At 39.9% G+C, this 20023-nt stretch overlaps 1 protein-coding gene across 7 annotated transcripts in view; it reads left to right on the top strand.

Annotated features, from left to right (window-relative positions):
- LOC125460956 (cathepsin E-B-like) overlaps positions 1 to 20023 on the top strand; it is a 35593-nt gene that overhangs the window by 11149 nt on the left and 4421 nt on the right. For 4 of the 7 annotated variants that reach the window (XM_059652496.1, XM_059652499.1, XM_059652501.1 and 1 more), the window contains exons 2-7: positions 9847 to 10030; positions 10409 to 10526; positions 12202 to 12320; positions 16169 to 16368; positions 17117 to 17239; positions 19263 to 19404. In XM_059652496.1, coding sequence (XP_059508479.1) covers positions 9847 to 10030; positions 10409 to 10526; positions 12202 to 12320; positions 16169 to 16368; positions 17117 to 17239; positions 19263 to 19404 — 886 coding nt within the window. Of the gene's footprint in view, positions 1 to 336; positions 437 to 461; positions 577 to 9846; positions 10031 to 10408; positions 10527 to 12201; positions 12321 to 16168; positions 16369 to 17116; positions 17240 to 19262; positions 19405 to 20023 lie in introns of those variants that run through there. The other 3 variants (XM_059652497.1, XM_059652498.1, XM_059652495.1) reach the window with 2 other exon arrangements.

Raw genomic sequence — 20023 nt, 5'->3', positions numbered from 1 at the left:
GTTTGGGAGGTCCTCACATTAAGTTTTGATGATGTCTTCAGGGCAGCACGCTGGAAGCAAATGCACAAGAAGTACCAAACTGAAAAACAGATGCCATGATTAGAGTAAAAGTTGTTTAGAAACACACTGTAATTTGGTCATTGTTTTGCTAATCTAAAATACAGTGGTTATTTTGAAGTCACAGAAACTTCAAACTAAGAATTACCGTTGCATAATGTAAACTACGGACTTCTTGCTGCCAAACTGTGATGATGCGTTTTGTTTACCTTGTCTACCACGGGGTCTTGAAGAAAGTTCAATAAATTCATCGAACCCCTTCAGTGTTACTGATCTACAGTGAAGTGACCAGCTCCAATTGCATCTGTTCAGTCAAAGCAGAAATGAAGTGGTTGATAATAGCTTTAGTTTCAATCTACCTTACAGAATCTGTCATCAGGTGAGTGATTTCTGATCTTTTAAAGGTACTGAAGTGAATGCAATGTCTTGAATCAAAAGACATAACTTGAAGTATTCATCTGACTGGAAATAAACTCATATGGATCTTCTTAGAAGATTGGATAAAATCTGATTTTGAAGGTATGATAGAGAATTAATGAGCTTGTAGTTCATATTCTTATCTTGTTTCTATCTGGGTTATTAATGCATTTAAACAATAAAACAATGTTACTGCCAACCATGTTAACATTTTAAGTCCAATGACTTATTTCGATCACTTGCATTCTGAATAAGAGGCATTGAACTTGAAATATTAACTCTGTTCCTCTCTCCACATGTTAGAACTGCTGGGTTACTCTACCTCTTCTGTGTCTATGTTGGATCTCCAGCATCAGCATTATTTTGATTTTATGATATTGCTGCAAGTTGTACTAGAAAGTTGATTATAAAACAAAATGTGGCATGAAGCTCATATCTTCACCCAGTAGATAAACCCCATTATTGCAGAGGCTTTAATCCTTTAATTGGACCATGGTTAGTGTTTTTCATCTAGGTGAACAGATAAAAATACATTTTTTTAATAGCAATGAAACTAAATAAACTGAATACTGTAATTGTCAGTCTACTACTGACGGTTAGGTACTGAACTCAAAATTGTGCCCTAGTTGCCTTTTGATTAGGTTGAAAGTATGTGAAATAAAAACTTAATGTTATTTTTGTACTTGCTGTTAATTTCAATTGTGTAACAACAATTTAAAATCATTGGTGAGTGTTGGACACTGTATATTTGTGCATGGAACTTTTGTTTGGAAATTTCTTGCACTTAGCATGCTTTGAAGAATGTAAAAGATTTATGCTTACCGGCAAAGTATGAAACAGCACCCAAATGAAACATTAGTTAGGAAGATAACACAAGAATGTAAAACTGCATTTTCTAACAGTTAACCGTAATCAAAAATATGAAAAAATATTGACAAAAGCATCATAAGTGCCCTAAGAAGATTTATACATTTTGGACTAGCTGATTTGGTCAGAAATTCTAGGGTTGGCCTATACAAAATAATGCCAGATGCATATGTGAAGCTTGTGGAAAATTGAGAATTGGGTGCATACCAAGTCCTAAACTCGGTACTTAAAAAGCTGTATGCAACTAAAAGATTGAACAGATCCCTGGTAAAGGAGACTGTAATAGTTGGCGGTTTCACAATGGGTTGAAGATTAGCAAATTGGAATGTTTAAATGTCAAGTGACTATGGAAAAGCAAAGGAATTATGTCTCTATGTACACAGATTGCTAAAAGCTAATACCGAGTTACAAAAAGTAAATTAAAATAGTGAATTGTGTTGACTTTATTGCAAGGGAATTGGAAAATAAAGCAACGCAAGTTTGAGTTGTACAAATCCTTCATGAGACCTGGTTGGAAATACTGCTGTTTTGAATATTGTACTTTTTAAACATGTTGACCTTGAAAGGCAAAGAATACAGAATTCAGTGAAGTTTAAAGGGTTAACTTGAGGACAGTTTGCACAAGATAATGAAATGTGAGGCTGGATGAACACAGCAGGCCCAGCAGCATCTCAGGAGCACAAAAGCTGACGTTTCGGGCCTAGACCCTTCATCAGAGAGGGGGATGGGTGGGGGTTCTGGAATAAATAGGGAGAGGGGCGGAGGCAGACCAAAGATGGAGAGAAAAGAAGATAGGTGGAGAGGAGAGTATAGGTGGGGAGGTAGGGAGGGGATAGGTCAGTCCAGGGAAGACGGACAGGTCAAGGAGGTGGGATGAGGTTAGTAGGCAGGAGATAGAGGTGCGGCTTGGGGTGGGAGGAAGGGATAGGTGAGAGGAAGAACAGGTTAAGGAGGCAGAGACAGGTTGGACTGGTTTTGGGATGCAGTGGGTGGCGGGGAAGAGCTGGGCTGGTTGTGTGGTGCAATGGGGGGAGGGGATGAACTGGGCTGGTTTTGGGATGCGGTGGGGGAAGGGGAGATTTTGAAGCTGGTGAAGTCCACATTGATACCATTGGGCTGCAGGGTTCCCAAGCGGAATATGAGTTGCTGTTCCTGCAACCTACGGGTGGCATCATTGTGGCAGTGCAGGAGGCCCATGATGGACATGTCATCAAGAGAATGGGAGGGGGAGTGGAAATGGTTTGCGACTGGGAGGTGCAGTTGTTTGTTGCGAACTGAGCGGAGGTGTTCTGCAAAGCGGTCCCCAAGCCTTCGCTTGGTTTCCCCAATGTAGAGGAAGCCACACCGGGTACACTGGATGCAGTATACCACATTGGCAGATGTGCAGGTGAACCTCTGCTTAATGTGGAATGTCATCTTGGGGCCTGGGATAGGGGTGAGGGAGGAGGTGTGGGGACAAGTGTAGCATTTCCTGCGGTTGCAGGGGAAGGTGCCGGGTGTGGTGGGGTTGGAGGGCAGTGTGGAGCGAACAAGGGAGTCACGGAGAGAGTGGTCTCTCTGGAAAGCAGACAGGGGTGGGGATGGAAAAATGTCTTGGGTGGTGGGGTCGGATTGTAGATGGCGGAAGTGTCGGAGGATGATGCGTTGTATCCGGAGGTTGGTGGGGTGGTGTGTGAGAACAAGGGGGATGCTCTTTGGGCGGTTGTGGCGGGGACGGGGTGTGAGGGTTGTGTTGTGGGAAATGCGGGAAAGATGCCCCCACACCTCCTCCCTCACCCCTATCCCAGGCCCCAAGATGACTTTCCACATTAGGCAGAGGTTCACCTGCACATCTGCCAATGTGGTATACTGCATCCACTGTACCCGGTGTGGCTTCCTCTACATTGGGGAAACCAAGCGGAGGCTTGGGGACCGCTTTGCAGAACACCTCCGCTCGGTTCGCAATAAACAACTGCACCTCCTAGTCGCAAACCATTTCCACTCCCCCTCCCATTCTTTAGATGACATGTCCATCATGGGCCTCCTGCAGTGCCACAATGATGCCACCTGAAGGTTGCAGGAACAGCAACTCATATTCCGCTAGGGTACCCTGCAGCCCAATGGTATCAATGTGGACTTGACCAGCTTCAAAATCTCCCCTTCCCCCACTGCATCCCAAAACCAGCCCAGTTCGTCCCCTCCCCCCACTGCACCACACAACCAGCCCAGCTTTTCCCCTCCACCCACTGCATCCCAAACCTAGTCCAACCTGTCTCTGCCCCCCAACCTGTTCTTCCTCTCATCCATCCCTTCCTCCCACCCCAAGCCGCACCTCCATCTCCTACCTACTAACCTCATCCTACATCCTTGACCTGTCCGTCTTCCCTGGACTGACCTATCCCCTCCCTACCTCCCCACCTATACTCTCCTCTCCACCTATCCTCTTTGCTCTCCATCTTCGGTCCGCCATCCCCTCTCTTCCTATTTATTCCAGAACCCTCACCCCATCCCCCTCTCTGATGAAGGGTCTAGGCCCGAAACATCAGCTTTTGTGCTACTGAGATGCTGCTGGGCCTGCTGTGTTCATCCAGCCTCACATTTCATTATCTTGGAATTCTCCAGCATCTGCAGTTCCCATTATCACTGAGACAGTTTGCACAAACTTGGTCTGTAAAGAGATTTGGTAAAGGATTTAATTACATCAATCTGTGTCTAGCTTTCACTGCTGGGTGTACAAGGGTATCAAAATCCCAATAATCCTCCTACATTCCTACATCCAAAGTGGATGACTCACACTTTTTCACATGGAGAGGTAACTGCCATTTTGCCCAATCAGTATATGAAGCTATCAGAGATAAATGGGATCTGCAGATGCTGGAGAATCTGAGATAACAAAGTGTGAAGCTAGATGAACACAGAAGGCCAAGCAGCATCTTAGAAGCACAAAAGCTAAGATGCTGCTTGGCCGGCTGTGCTCATCCAGCTCCACACTTTGTTATCTCAGTATATGAAGCTATTTTGTTTGATGGAGAAATCCAGAATGTGGAGGCACCACCTTAAAGTTTGATGTAGATGTGAAATTGGAACTTCCTTTTTCACACAATAGGTGGTAGAGTTCTGGGCCTCTTTCTTGAGAGGATAAGTTTATGCGAGAGATGTGGGCATCACTAGCTATGGCTATCGTTTACTGCTTATCCTTAATTGCCCCTGAAAAGACTATAATGAGCTTCCTTTTTGAAGTGCTGTGGTCTATTTGGTGTAGGTATACCCATAGTACTGTTTGGAAGGGTGTTCCAGGATCTTGTCCCAAAAACAACCTAAGAATGATGATAAGTAATTTTATCAATTGTTGGAAATTAAATTCCATTATTAAGTCTAGAATATGAAGCTAGTTCATGTCACTATTACCGAAATTGTCTATTTTGTCTCAAAGCCAATATGGTTTAGCAATGTGCTTTTAGGAATGAAATCTACCACAATTACACAATCTAGCCTATATATGACTCTAGACTGATAGCAATATTCACCCTATGGAATGGCCTTGCAAACTATTTAGTTCAAAGACAGTTAGGGATGACAACAAGCACTGGCCATGCTCACATCCAGTGAAATAAATAAGTGAAAAAGTATTGTTCCAATTCCAGGATGGCGTGTGGCTTGGAGGTGAACTTGCAGATACATCTTGGAAGAAGAATCATACTAGCCTTTAAGTATTAACTCTTTCTCTCTGCAGATGCTGCTAGATCTGCTGTGTTTCTCCAACCTTTTCTGCTTTTATTCAAATTAGTAATGTTATATAGTAGATGATAAATGTTTTTGAACAGAGCCCCAGTCGTTAGTGAGATCTTTATTTCATTTAGACACACTTCATAAAACTCATACCCCACTGATTTTTAGTTGCCCACATTTATACTACTAATTCAAACCCAATTAACTCAAAATGAATCTCACTAGTTTCCTCATTTCATTAGCTCTCAGGCTTCTCTTCAGACCATTAAAAGATAACAAATTCACTTTTACTTTTTAAATATATGAATTATATAATTAAAGGAGGCAAAACAAAATATAAAAAGCCACAACATATATTCTCCTTTATGTTTTTACATATTAAAGTTCCAAACATCTGTTTTCCAGTATGTTCAACAGGTTCTTGGAGCTTGCTCCTTTTGGAAAGAAATTAGACAGCTGACTAGTGCAATCCATTCCCCATTCTCCATTATCTGTTTTAAAACTGCAATATCAATCCTCAGTCTTTTTTCATCTGCACATTTTGACTTGTATGTTACACCTTCGTGATCATTATCAATGTAACTTGCAATGGGCACTGCTGCCAACATCTTTCTAGAACTATTGAATTCTTAACCTCACCAAGAGTGAGGCCTCTGCCGTTAAAGTACTATTTACTACTATTCTGATCTTTGTAGCTTCCTAAGCTAAGGGCAAAATGTATCTCTTTTTCCCAAAAGAAAAATTATAAACCCTCTTGCACTTGAGAACACACCACAGATTTTCAGATGAAGTATCACTAAAAATATTGTTTCTGTCTCCACTTGACACCTAAAGTTAACATTACAAGTCTGGCATGACTATTCAGAAGTCATACTGGACTCAAAAAACTTTAACTCTCTTTTCCTCTGTTCATAGAAGCTGCCAGACCTATTGTGTTTCTCTTGCATTCTGTTTGTTTCCAATTTTGAATTCTGCTTTGATTCCATTGATGACAATGTTTTCAAATTCCCTGCTGTCACTCAACCAAATGTCTCTATGTGCATCATAAAGATGTCTGAAAGATGCCTCTCATGGTATCAGCTGAAACATGGCAGGGTCTGATTTTGACTCAATTAGCCCAATTTTAATAAGACAGACCCTACTGAGAAATATCGAACTCTAGAACATCATTTAAAACATGTATGCATTCATTTAACTTCCAGAGTGTCCCCACTTCATTTGGTGCCTCTTTTAGGGATGAACTTCTCTGTTGAGCTGATCTTCCTGCACAAACATAGCTTTAATGTCAATTGATCAACACTCCCAAATTTTTGTTACTAACAAAGCTAAGAACGTTTCCAAAATTGTTTTTCCTGCTATCAATGAATCTGCAGTTTATACCTTGTTCCTGTAGTTTTGCTTCAAAACCTCATGCCACTCGCCTTACTTTTGCCTTACAATTCCCAACAGGAGACACCTTTACAGTGCTTATCCACTATTGTTGTAGGGAACAACCAGACCCGTCTGGCTAATTCTTCTTCTTTGGCATCTTTAATTAACTTGACTTTTCTTTAGTTTTGGTGTTATCATCTCCAAAATCAAAAACTGGTAGAACTCCTTAACTTTGTCCAATCCTTATTGCTCAGAGTCTGGGTAGCATTTTAGTGAGTACATTCCATACACTGTAGGCATCTATCTGCACTCCAATACCCCATAATTGAAAGACTGTGCCACCCATTTATTACTGGGTGAAACATCTTGTGATTGAAACAATGCCCTCTTTGATTCTATTTCTTCCTCTTAATTTTCTGTTTTGTATTTAGTTTTGAATATTCACTTACACCATTTGGGACAGTTCATGACATAATGGTACTTTGAACTGCACCTAAAACATTGAATGACTATACCCTGTGTAATTGTGGGATTCATCCTCTTTTCAATCTCAAATTCACTTTTCTCCTCAAAATTATCAATGGCATTTATTCTGACCATGGGGTAGTGTGCAGTAACTCAAGTCCCACAAGTCCTGGAGTCATACTAAATCTCAGTCTTTTTTTCCTGAAGAATGCTCACTATCCCAATCTACCTTTTTTTTAGACTATGTGTTATTGAAAGCACAGACCAGGTTTCACATTTCAGTCCACAGTTTTTAAAAATGCAGAAATAAAAAAGACATGGTATTCAGACATTTCTGTAACAATTTTAAAAACCAAAAGAACTGCGGATGCTGTAAACCAGAAACAAAACCAGAAGTTGCTGGAAAAGCTCAGCAGATCTGGCAACGTCTGTGAAGAAAAATCAGAGTTAATGTTTTGAGTCCGGTTCTGGGGAAGGGTCACCAGGCCTGAATTGTTAACTCTAATTTTTCATCACAGATGCTGCCAGACATGCTAAGCTTTTCCAGCAACTTCTGTATTAATTTTTTTCAATTACAGTTCTCCTTTCGTACTGTCACCTACAACCTGAATCTGGACACTGTTACCAATTTATTGATACTGTGTTCTCTACTTTCTCTAACGTCACTGATGGCCCACATGCTGCTAAAAAAGAATGCTTCCTGAAAATTATTAGTGCTTCCAACATTTGTGTATGTTTATATGCAATTTTAACTCCTGTCAATACTAGAACTCTATCCATACTTAATACTTTAGCCAGTCCAATAACATAAATGCTAGTACAGATTGGGGAATTTCTAAATGGAATTTCTACACGCTTGCATATCATCTACTGAATTATGTTATGTACTCATCTGCGATACTATCTTCAGTCTTCCCAAACCTGTCAAAATCTGATCACACCTCATAAGCAGCCAATAAGTCATTTTTTTGATAAGTTTTTTTCCATTAAAATTAACAATCTGCCCAAACTTTTACCCATGTTCAAATCATCAGTCTCCAAATTCTGAAGAAAAACTTTTCACCTTGTCTTGCTTCTGCACAGTAATGAAAGTGCCAAGACTGTACCTTGTTCCCTCTGTGGTAAAGAAATAACAGATCCACATGGTTACTTCCTTCTTCCACCTTCATAAAGCTTACTTCCAAAAAACAGGGCTGAATAAATCATACCCCAAATTTTTACTCAATGATCATCTGCTGTCATTGTTAAATACAAGATAAACGTTTTTGAACAAGAGTATATGTACACACTTTCAACAAGAGGTTTATTTCCATTAACCACAATCACATAAAATTCACACCACACTGATTAATGGCTCCCCATATTTATTAATGTAAATCACACCCAGGTACCTTTAATTGCTAAATATATCACATGTTCCACCATTCCATTAGGTCTCGGCTATGCCTTCAGACTATATTAGATGATAACAAGTTGTGGTTTCTCAAGAATGATGTCCTACAATTCCTCCTACCAATGGTAACATTAGCGATTTTTCATCCAACCTTCCTACTAAGCTACACAGAGACACATACTCTAGAGGGTATGACAGTGCAGATGAGGAATGCAACAATCCACCTCACCTTCCAACTGTAATCCCAACAGTGTCCACTGTAAGCCTCTGACGGGAAAACAGCTCTTGGGGTCAGCTTTGGCCCATTATCAGGAAGGCAGTCGTGATGGCAACCATTTAATTGGAGAAAGATGGCCCTGGCTCTCACAATTGGAGAGATGAAGTTTTTCCAGCCCTGGTGGTGGAAATTCTGCTGATTAAAATTCAGTCCTGGTATTTGAGAGAGTGGCTGCCCATTCTCAGGGCCTTTTAATATTTAGCAGCTGCCTACATCTGAGATCTCAGCTGTTCAGGTAAGACTTAGAAGAGTTTAGCGCATCAGAGCCATGTCCATGTTGACTCTCTGCAGGTGAAGTTTGAGAGGAGATTTGATAGAAGTATTCAAAATTATTAGTACTGTAATTTGATATTGGTATAAAGCGAGCGGCAAAATGACCAAAAATTGCACGAGGAGAGTTTATTTCATGCTGCAAGTGTTGGTAATCTGAAATAAACAACCTTAAAGTGTGAAGGAGGCGAATCCAGTTGAGACTTTCAACAGGGTCTGGTCCCACATATCCACCCTGCAGCATGCAATTTCCTTTCTACCCAGGTGCCTATTCACTTTGCTTTTGAAAGCGACCATCTCTACGAAACAGATACAGTAGGAACTGCCAATGCTGGAGAATCTGAGATAACACAGTATACAGCTGGATGAACACAGAAGGCCAAGCAGCATCAGAGGAGCAGGAAAGTTGCTGATTTGGATTGAGATCCTTCAGAAAATTTTCTGAAGAAGGGTCTCGACCCAAAACGTCAACTTTCCTGGTCCTCTGATGCAGCTTGTCCTTTTGTGTTCATCCAGCTTCACATGGTGTCATCTCTATGAAATTCCAGCTTTTAAAATCTGTTCACACAACTGAAACCCCTCTTACCTGGTCTAATTCTCAGAAAACTTTTCTACTCCCTCTCTAAAGCTTTCATAGCCTTTCCAAAATATGGATCCAAGATTTTGATGCAATACTTAGAAAGGTTTATGATTATTTCTTTTGTACTCTGAGGCTCTGAAGCTAGCATCCATGCATCTTTTTCACCACTTCAATTCAATATTGCTAGGACTTCTTGATGCTACACTTCTTGATTAACCACTTTAAAGAATATGTTTCCAAGATACATGGACAGAAATTGTCCACAATAATTCCATGCCTCTTCAGTTTATAGGCAATATGTAGGCCAAAGTGATCTCAAGGATGGAAAAATATTGGGGGAGCCAGTGAAAAATTTGAAATGCTAGCATTTTAATAAGTGATCTATATTTAGCATTTGTTCAAGTGCAATGTATTTATTTGAGAATTTAATGTATTTTACAGGATTCCTCTAATTCGTTTTAAGACAATAAGGAGAGTCCTGAGCGAACGAAATGAAGTAGAAGCATTTCTCCAAAATCACAGTTCAGAGGCCTTTTTCAACAAATACAATAGCTGTTATCCTTCTGAAATTTTAATGATGCAAGATGTCGGAGTCACTTCAGAACACCTATCAAATTATATGGATGTGAGTTATCTTTAAAAATGACTGGAGATAAAAAGAAGCGCCATTTTTGAAAATCCGAGGTAAAAACAGATCAGCTGCCCAATTTTCATTTTCAATGATCCAATTCACAAAAGCTATTTTATATCCAGCTTGCAAATTAAAACTCTGCCCTACTGAGTCAATCTGAGAAGTGAATTTAACCAAGAAGTAAAATTATGAAACCGGAAGGTAGGATTTATAAATGATATCTAAAACTGAGAGAGAAGTAGCTAACACGGGACAGCATCTTCTGGAAGCAATTCAGTGGCATCCAATAGGAGATCTTTTAGGTCTGAAGAATTTGTTATCAATATTTAAGATAGTGCAGTAGCTTATATTGTTGTGTCTTTGAACACTTAGGCCCAATATTATGGAGAGATTAGTATTGGAACTCCGCCACAGACATTTACTGTAGTGTTTGACACTGGCTCATCTAACCTCTGGGTGCCTTCAGCCTACTGCGTCAGCAAGGCATGCGGTGAGTAAAACCAAAGTCATATCAATTTATGTTCTGATCAAAAATTATTCCAACTTATTTCAAATAGAAATGTTGCAGTGCGTTGCTAGTTTCAACCAACAACAGATGGGAACACTATTTTATCTTCCACCATTATAGAAACAAATCCAGAATCTGGTTGGTAATTCGGGAGTCTCTCTGAGCAATGCTTGTCAATTTACAAATTTCACTTTCATGGGTAGGTCCATATTTTTGCTTATAAGTGTATAAATCTTTGCAGAATTTTGCCTGTTTGCTTCTCTATTCTTCTTGGTTGGAAGTTAAATGTAAATATAGGCCCGGGGTCTTCTGGTTTCTGCATTATTGCAGGCTCCTGTAGGAAATCCATGGGAAGTTTCAATTTCTGATGGGGAATTTCCCTGGTCCCCAGATGATTCCAAAGCTTGAATTAGAGACTTGAGACAGTTTGCGGCTTTTACCTGATCGTTATCTGGGAAATGTTTGACAAAAAAAATCCTAGGACTGCTGGTTAACTACTTCCCAAGAACTCACATTGATCCCACACCACCCTTGCAATATTCAACGCTCCCCGACTACTACTCCCCGACTGTTGCCTCCACCCCTGACTATCTCTTAATTGATTGATTGATTTGATTCATTGTCATGTGTTCCTGAGTACAGTGAAAATCTTTGTTTGCAAGCAGTACAGACAGATCACAGTAAACAGGACACACAGATCATATGGTGAAAAAATCTCAGACAGAGTAAAGCACTCAGATTATATCACACAGGATGTGCGCAAGGCAAGAACAACATTAACAAGATCAACATTAGTTGACATTAGAGAGTCCATTCATCAGTCTAATAACAGCAGGAAGGAAACTGTTCTTGAGCTTGCTGACTAATCCCTAAAACAACCCACAACACATCCCTGATATCTGACCTGACCCAACAACTCTTCTTGACCACCTCAGCACTGATTAGCCCCAATTATCCCATGCCATGTATATAGCTCCCAATTTAAACCTGACTGGCCACAAATCTGACTTTCCCAATTTGACTAATTCTAATCAAAGCATATGAATCCCCTTCAGACATTTCCCACTGACCGGACATGACAATGCCTCCTGATCTGACTTGACTACTCCCTGATCTACTTCATTGCCTACCAACCTATCCACTTCCCACCCTCCCTTTTACAAATGTGCTTAGGGATGGACAGGGAGCACAGACGGGTAACCAGAACAGTTTTTTTGAGCTATGTACAATATAGATAGTGTGGGAAGACAGTATCTTCTACACTGAGTGTCACCTGACGTGACATCAATTCCTGTAATGTCATTAGCTATCCTATTTGTTGCATACTACGGTATCCACCTGTAAACCTACCCACTCACCAATATTCATTCATTCACCCATCCATTAACATATTTACATTGAACCTTTAAATTTACCTGACCAAAGAAATCTAATAAAGAGGGAGGAAGTAAACTTTAAGGATAAACTTGGCATACCAAGATGACAGTGATAATGTTTCCTAATACCAAGAACTTATTTAAATATATAAATTGTAGGAGAGAGGCCAAAGTGAACGTAGGTTCCTGAAAAGATGAGGCTGGAGAAATAGCAACAGGGAACCAGGAAGTGGCAGAGGAGTTGAATGTTGTACATTGTAGCCTTTCTTTTCTCTTTCTAGAACAACATCGGCGCTTTCAATCATTTTTCTCATCATCATATTCTCCCAGAGGAAACTCTTTTGCCATACGCTACGGCACTGGGCAACTCATGGGAATGATGGGTAAAGATAAAGTCACAGTAAGTTTGAGTAAAACCATTACTAACTTGTAAAGAATCTCGGTAATTATGCAGAAAACAAATACTGTTTGAGTGGGTCCTGTGCATGGATTTAAGCAGATTTACCCAAATGGACTGAGGGATTTGAATTTTACAAGTCTGTGCCGGAGTATTTAAAGGTGGGAAGCATTTTAAACAAAGCAAGTGGCAAGTCCACCTCTTTCCCACCCGTCCCTGACCTGTAGACCATCTAATGGGGTCGGGTAAGGTATCTGCTAACCCCTATGCCCAATGTATCCCTTGATAAGGACCTCATTCTACCTCCTCCACAATAGTGTGTGCTGCTGGGGTAGGCAGCCAGCCAAGCAATTTGCTATTTGGTCAAAGACAGAAGGGTAACAAAAAGCACCTTCTTTGATGAGACCCTTGTGGGCATTGGGGGCACCAATTCCCTTCATGGTACCCCCTAATATTTTTCCCCTGAAATCTGGTCCCTCACCCCCGCTCCTGCCTGGGTGAGATCTCTTTCCTTCCTTCCCCAACCAAAATGCACATGGAAGTCTGGTGTCCGTATTCTTTCTTCCTGGGCTTTGCTTGCAGTCCCAGCAGCAACTGCTGCTTCTGGCACTGCTGGGATTACACAGCTGCACCCAATCAGACTGCCTGGAAGATGTCAGAAGTGGGACTTACTGAAGGGCCAATGTCCCACTCCTACATCCTTAAAGGCACATTAACATTGTGGAAGGTGCAAGGGTTAAAGTCAGCATGGTGCCAGCAGACTTTTCAGCTGATCGGATGGAAGAGATTACAATGAGATCCTCCTCATGAAATTCATCTCTGTGTCTTTTCTTAATAGGTTTTTATTTAAAACATATCTAAACTGAACAATGTGAACAGTTAGGTCATTGAAATGTATCTCTACAGTGTTTTCACTGCTGCGTTTTTGTTTAATAAATGATAAACAGCTTTGATGACATATGTCAAAATGTTCTTAGTATAAATTATTATTGTCCTCAATAATATACACAGCTTTGATCCACTTAAAATGGCCAAATACTTTTATTTGGGCCATTAGAAAGATTGAACATAAAATGTTGATCAGAGATAATGGGAACTGCAGATACTGCAGAATCCAAGATAACAAAGTGTGGGGCTGGATGAACACAGCAGGCCAAGCAGCATCTCAGGAGCACAAAAGCTGACATTTCGGGCCTAGGCCCTTCGTCAGAATAGAGAGATGGGGAGAGGATTCTGAAATAAATAGGGAGAGAGGGGGAGGCGTACTGAATATAGATAGAGGAGAAGATAGGTGGAGAGGAGAGTATGGGTGGGGAGGTAGGGAGGGGATAGGTCAGTCTGGGGAGGATGGACAGGTCAAGGGGGCGGGATGAGTTTAGAAGGTAGGAAATGGAGGTGCGACTTGAGATGGGAGGAGGGGATAAGTGAGAGGAAGAACAGGTTCGGGAGGTGGGGATGGCAGAATCCTCTCCCCATCCCCCTTTTCTGATGAAGGATCTAGGCCCGAAACGTCAGCTTTTGTGCTCCTCAGATGCTGCTTGGCCTGCTGTGTTCATCCAGCTCCACACTTTGTTATCTTGAACAAAAAATGTTCTTGCTTCTGCAAGAAAGAAACAAACAATCATTTCTTTAATAAAAGTAAAATAGTGCAGACACTGGAAATCTGAAATAATCATATAAAATGCTGGAGAAACTAAACAGGTCTGGCAGGAACTCTTGACAGAGAGTCAGTTAACATTTTCAGTTTAGAAGTGTTATGAGGAAATCATATGAGATTTGAAACATCACCTCTATTTCTCCCTCCACAGATGCTACCTGACCTGCTGAGAGTCTCAATCAATTTTATATCGCTACAAACATGCTCAGTGCTGTACTGCATTATAGTGAAGACAATGAATCTATAAACCAGCAGAATGAAATTGATGCTGTTTCATAGCAATACATTTCTCAATGGGTTTCAAGAAGTCATGCTAATTTAATTTTCTTTTCTCCTTTATCTCTTTAATTCAATTTCATTCAATTCAGCTTATCTATTTCCAGTTCTGAGGAAGGGTCACCGGACCCGAAACGTTAACTCTGTTTTTTCCTTCACAGATGCCGCCAAACTTGCTGAGCTTCTCCAGCAATTTTGTTTTTGTTCCTGATTTATACGGCATCTTCACTTCTTTCGGTTTTTATTGATTTTACTTATTTATTTCCTGTAGTTTTCTGTTTCTCTGTTTGTCCTAGGTATACTATCCTTCCCCATATATTATTTTTATATGACTCTTACTTGTCATGGCTCCACATGGGATTCAGGGTGAACTTGCTCATTTGTATCAAAATTGGTTTAAAGGCAGAGTGTGATGGTGAAAGGTTGTTTTTTGGACTGGAGGCCTATGTCCAGCAGTGTTCCACAGGGATTGGTGCTGGTGTCCGCTTTTGTCTGTCTTTTATATAAATAATTTAGATGAGAATACAGAAGGCATGGTTAGTAAGTTTACAGATAATATCAAAATTGGTGGTACAGTGGACAGTGAAGAAAGTTAACTACGATTACAAAGAGATCTTGATCAATTGGGTCAATGGAGTAAAGACTGGCAAATGGAATTTAAACTGGATAAAAGTGGCATATTGCAATTTGGTAAGAGAAGCGAGGGCATGACTTATACAATTAAAAGTAAGTGTTGTAGAACAGAGAGACCTAGGGGTTCAGGTACATAATTCTTTGAAGTTTGCATCACATATGGATTGGGTGGTTAAGAAGGCATCTGGCATGCTTGCATTCATTGCTCAGACCTTGGAATATAGGAGTTGGGATGTTATGTTGAGGTTGTACAAGGCAATTGTGAGGCTTCTTCCGGAGTACTGTGTCCGGTTCTGGTTGAGCTGTTACGGGAAGGATATTATTAAAATGGAGAGGGTTCAAAAAAGATTCACCAGTATGTTGCTGGGAATAGACGTTTTAAGTTAAAAGGAGAGGCTGGATAGATGGGACTTTGCTCACCAGACTGCAGGAGGTTGAGGAGTAACCTAAAGTAGCTTATAAAATCATGAGGGGCAGAGATAAGGTGTATTTTCCCTATGGTGGGGGACTCCAAGACTAGAGGATGTATTTTCAAAGTGAGAGCAAAAAGATTTTAAGAAAATGGGGCATTTTTTTTTACACACAGCGTGGTTCATATATGGAATGAACTTCCAGAGGAAGTGGTGGATGTATGTACATTTACAACATTTAAAAGACATTTAAATAAGCACATGAATAGGAAATGTATGGAGCGATATGGGCCAAGTGCAGGCAAGCAGGACTAGTTTAGTTTGGAATTATGGTCAGTATGACTGGTTGGATTGAAGGGTCTGTTTCCATGCTGCATGACTCTATGACTCTATATACTGTATTTACTCTTTCATTGTAGTCAATCTATGTTATTTTCGGGTTCAATTGATTGTCTTTCAGACTGTCTGTTCTCCATGATGATTGTGTCATTGCTATAGTATCATATTCTACTTTAAAAAGTGGCTACCATGTATTTTATTTAGAGTCTGGATAGTATCCTGCTTATCAGCTGATAACTGCAAGAAGGCTAATGGAATAAATATCAAGACAGCATGTGCATCAACTTCACTAAAGCAATATTTTTAAAACTTTTTTTAGTGTAGCAATTACTTTGAACTATTACAAAGATACTGTGATATGGAAGCTCTGGGTCTTATTTATTTTAGACACCCAACAACACATGGAATAAGATACAGATTTCATTTAAATGGCTGGAAGGTGAAAATGCCTATCCGTTTTCAGGGTTCAGATCATTGCGTTAGTCAGATTTCAGACTTCTAAATACACTCCCATAATTCTTCTTCATTCTTCATAGATTGGAAACATTACCGTAAATGGACAAGAATTTGGGGAATCGATCTATGAGCCAGGTTCAACATTTACTCTAGCACATTTTGATGGTATTTTAGGTTTAGGATATCCATCTTTAGCTGAAGGTGGAGCCGTTCCTGTGTTTGACAGAATGATGTACCAGGGACTGCTGGATAAACCCATGTTTTCCATCCTAATAAACAGGTTTGTTTTACATCTCTATTATATTAAATTAAAGAATGTTTTGTAATGCAATTATCTACACTTCAAGGAAAAGGAACAAAAAATGTGTACAGCTATTCTTAATCATTTCTAAAAATGACAAATGGAATATGTGTCCATATGTGCCCCACAGCAAGCCCAAACATTGTCTGATAATGAAAATGTTTGACCACAGGCACTGCTGAATGCAATTCTGCATTATGATCCTGAACATGCAGAAAGTCATCCAAAAGAGAAATCAGTGTAATGTGATATTAATCTGTTCTTAAAGACTCCATGATATTAGGCATCTCTGCCAGGGAACAAATTCTGTTCAATTGAACAATGACATTTTTCTCTTGGGAAATTTGTTTGGGATATTATAGCTTCAACACCAATTTTTGGCAACTGCAAATTTTCCCTTAATGCTAGGCTACCTCTTCTTCAAACTAAAACCTTAAATTTCCACAGAAGCATGCTGCGTTTCTACAAATCAGTTCTATCTTCTTTGCCAATGTGGTAATATTACAAATGGTGTATATGAATGCCAACTACACTCTTAATCTTAATTTAAACTAAATAATTGTGCACAGGTGCAGATATTTAAAAGGGACCACGTGTCTATTCAAAATAATATGAGCATGAGCTTCTGAAACAAATGTGTTATTTTAAGGTGAGGAATTCTGTAGATTTTGTTTTCAACATGAAGCCTTTTTTAAACTTAGCACTAAGCATGTTTTTGTTTTTCTAGAGAAATGGACAGTGAAAATGGTGGTGAATTGATCCTCGGAGGCATTGATCACTCACGTTACACAGGCAAAATTAATTGGGTCCGTGTCTCACAACAGGGTTACTGGCAAATTGAAGTGCAAACGTAAGTGCGTCGTAAACTCCCTGCAATGTACTACAGTGGGCAGTGTGCAATTATTGCTTTGTTGACAAATATTGATGTCGTATGAAACACTTAGACGGGTCAATTAGCTCAGTTGGCTGGATGGCTGGTTCATAATGCAAAGTGCCACAAACAGTGTGGGTTCAATTCCTACACCTGGTTGAGGTCACCATGAAGATTCCACCTTCTCAACCTTACCCCTTTCCCTGAATCATGGTGACCCACAGATTCAATTTAACATCAATAATCTCTCTCTCTCTCTCTCTAATGAGACATTTCAACATGAAGCCTGAATCAGTCCTATATGACATTGGTGACTATGTCTAGGACCATCATAAGACACCGATCAGAAATATTATTGTTAAGAAAGACTGCTTAACCTTTATAAATCGTTAAATTATGAAAATTTAAGATTATTTACATAATTGTAATCAGGAACCAGCAGTGAACCCTAATTAGACCATTCATGTCATCTTTCAGTACATCTTTTTCAATGACAAATGAAGTGGCTGCTCTGATATTACTCAGCAGAGGGGTATTGAATTATAATGCTTATGTTACCGCACGAGTAACGCAGGGGTCAGGACTGATGATCCAGAGACATAAAATCAAATAGCAGCTGGAGAATAGCATCAGAAATGGTGACCATGCAACTACTAGATTGTCGTTAAAGCTCATTTGGTTCATTCATGTTTTTATGAGGAAAATCTTCTATCTTTACCTAAAGTGGCTTAAGAATGACTCCATAGCCACAACAAGATGAGTGACTCTTAACTGTTGACTGAAACATTTCTAATAAGTCCGCATCTCTACCTTTGAAATTTGAAATTAGCATTGAAAATAACCTTGCTATGCAGTGATGCCAGCAACTTGTGAATTAATTTTTTAAAATTATAATTACCAGCAATGGAGATTTAGTTTTGATAACCAGCACTTCAGAATACTTGAAATGAGAGAATACGAGGTAAAATATGGGTTAAAAATTTCTTTTATACAAAAGCTTGGGTATGCCCACTACAGCGGTGAGTTACATTTACATCAGTAAGATTTTCCTGAGAATGAATGTAATCGCACACCCCTGAATGAAGAACGAATGATACAAACGTTGACGTATTTGGCGATATAGTCATATTATTGGAGCCAAATGTCTCATTTATTCTTTCATCTCTTTACATTTTACTCCAGCAAATGCAATAATTTTGATCAGTACTACTTCCTCCCCATGAGTAAATCTTTTCCTCTGGGTATAGGCTCTGCACAAAACTTTATGTTGGTTGAACACAATGGCCTAGATTTTGACAAAATGCATATTCCATACCTGGGAATTCTTTTGAGTTTGGGACATGCAGAAGAATGGTTTAATGAATGACTTACAGTTTGGGAGCTCTGAATCACAATTTTTGTGGGGCTTGGGGATGTGGTTATGGTTGCCTTGTTTGAGGTGGTGGAGACATGTGCACCAGTAAAGTGCAAGGATTGGGTGAAGGGGGGTCAGATGATTTGGATGGGGGAAGATGAGATCGATCGTAAGGTATGGATTTACTGGGTGACTTGTTGAGCCTTGTGGTAGCAATCCTACTCCATCTGAGCTCACAAGATGTGCTGTAAAGATAATTACCTCATTTCGCCTGCTGAATTTCCCTGAGGCTTGGGAAACATGGTTGACACAATTTGAAAAATAGACAGACTGTTAAAACGAAAGCAGAAAGCCTCATTATAACATTTGAACAATTGGTCGAATGCACCTTGTTCTCCTCTCATTAAAATCAGAAGTGATCATTTTGGCCTGGGTTTCTCGTTCTGGTTTTGTGAATCTTAAGCTGAGATGATACCAACTTGCCCATTATTGGGAGGTAAGATTCAGGTTTATGATTCAAAGTATCAATTTGTTATCTGAAATCAAAATTTGTATCTGCGTTACTAGCTATGTTGAACAAATATAGATCTACATATATTGTGTCTATGGTTAGGGGATTACTTACGTTTTTCAATGCTTTCTATCCAGAATAAAATATCATGACACTATCATCTGTCAGAAGCACTGTTCTGCAATAGTTGACACTGGAACTTCTTTGATAGCCGGTCCTTATAGCGCAATAAGAAGTATGTTTCCTGATTATCAGGAATTTCAGCTCGGCCACGGAGAGGTATGAATTTTAATTTGACAATTATTGAATTGATCGTATCTGTTCCATTTTATAAGACATAGAAATGTGTAGTGTTACATGCTGAATTTTAATTGTTCAGACAAATGAACACAAAACTTAAGCGACGTTTAAAACATAATGGTCTACATTTTCTAAGCAGTAGCGATCACGTTCGGATTACCACTCTTCTGCTAATTTCTTTTATTAAGAAAGGGCTCCACATTTCAGGAAGAAGATTCTGGTTAGAGTTCCTGCAGAAATAGTAAATGTACTTTAAATCTAACAGGTCACTCAAGCCACACTTCCTTTATCATGGCACTAATTGCCATGTTCTATGATTAACTCCCTTTGTGCAGTTTACACATTCTCCCTGTGTCTGTGTGGGTTTCCTCCAGGTGCTCCAGTTTCGTCCCACAGTCCAAAGATGTGAAGACTAGGTAGATTGGCCATGCTAAATTGCCCATAGTGTTCAGGGGTGTGTGGGTTATAGGGTGATGGGTCTGGGTGGGATGCTTCAAGGGGCGGTGTGGGCTTTTTGGGCCAAAGGGCCTGTTTCCACACTGTAGGGAATCTAATCTAATCTAATCTAAATATCCAGCAGCACAGGCAGCCACTTTGA

This window comes from Stegostoma tigrinum, chromosome 18 (assembly GCF_030684315.1).
Source record: "Stegostoma tigrinum isolate sSteTig4 chromosome 18, sSteTig4.hap1, whole genome shotgun sequence".
Lineage (NCBI taxonomy): Eukaryota > Metazoa > Chordata > Chondrichthyes > Orectolobiformes > Stegostomatidae > Stegostoma > Stegostoma tigrinum.
Note: the sequence above shows the minus strand (reverse complement) of the source record. Positions and strands in the feature narration are given on the sequence as shown.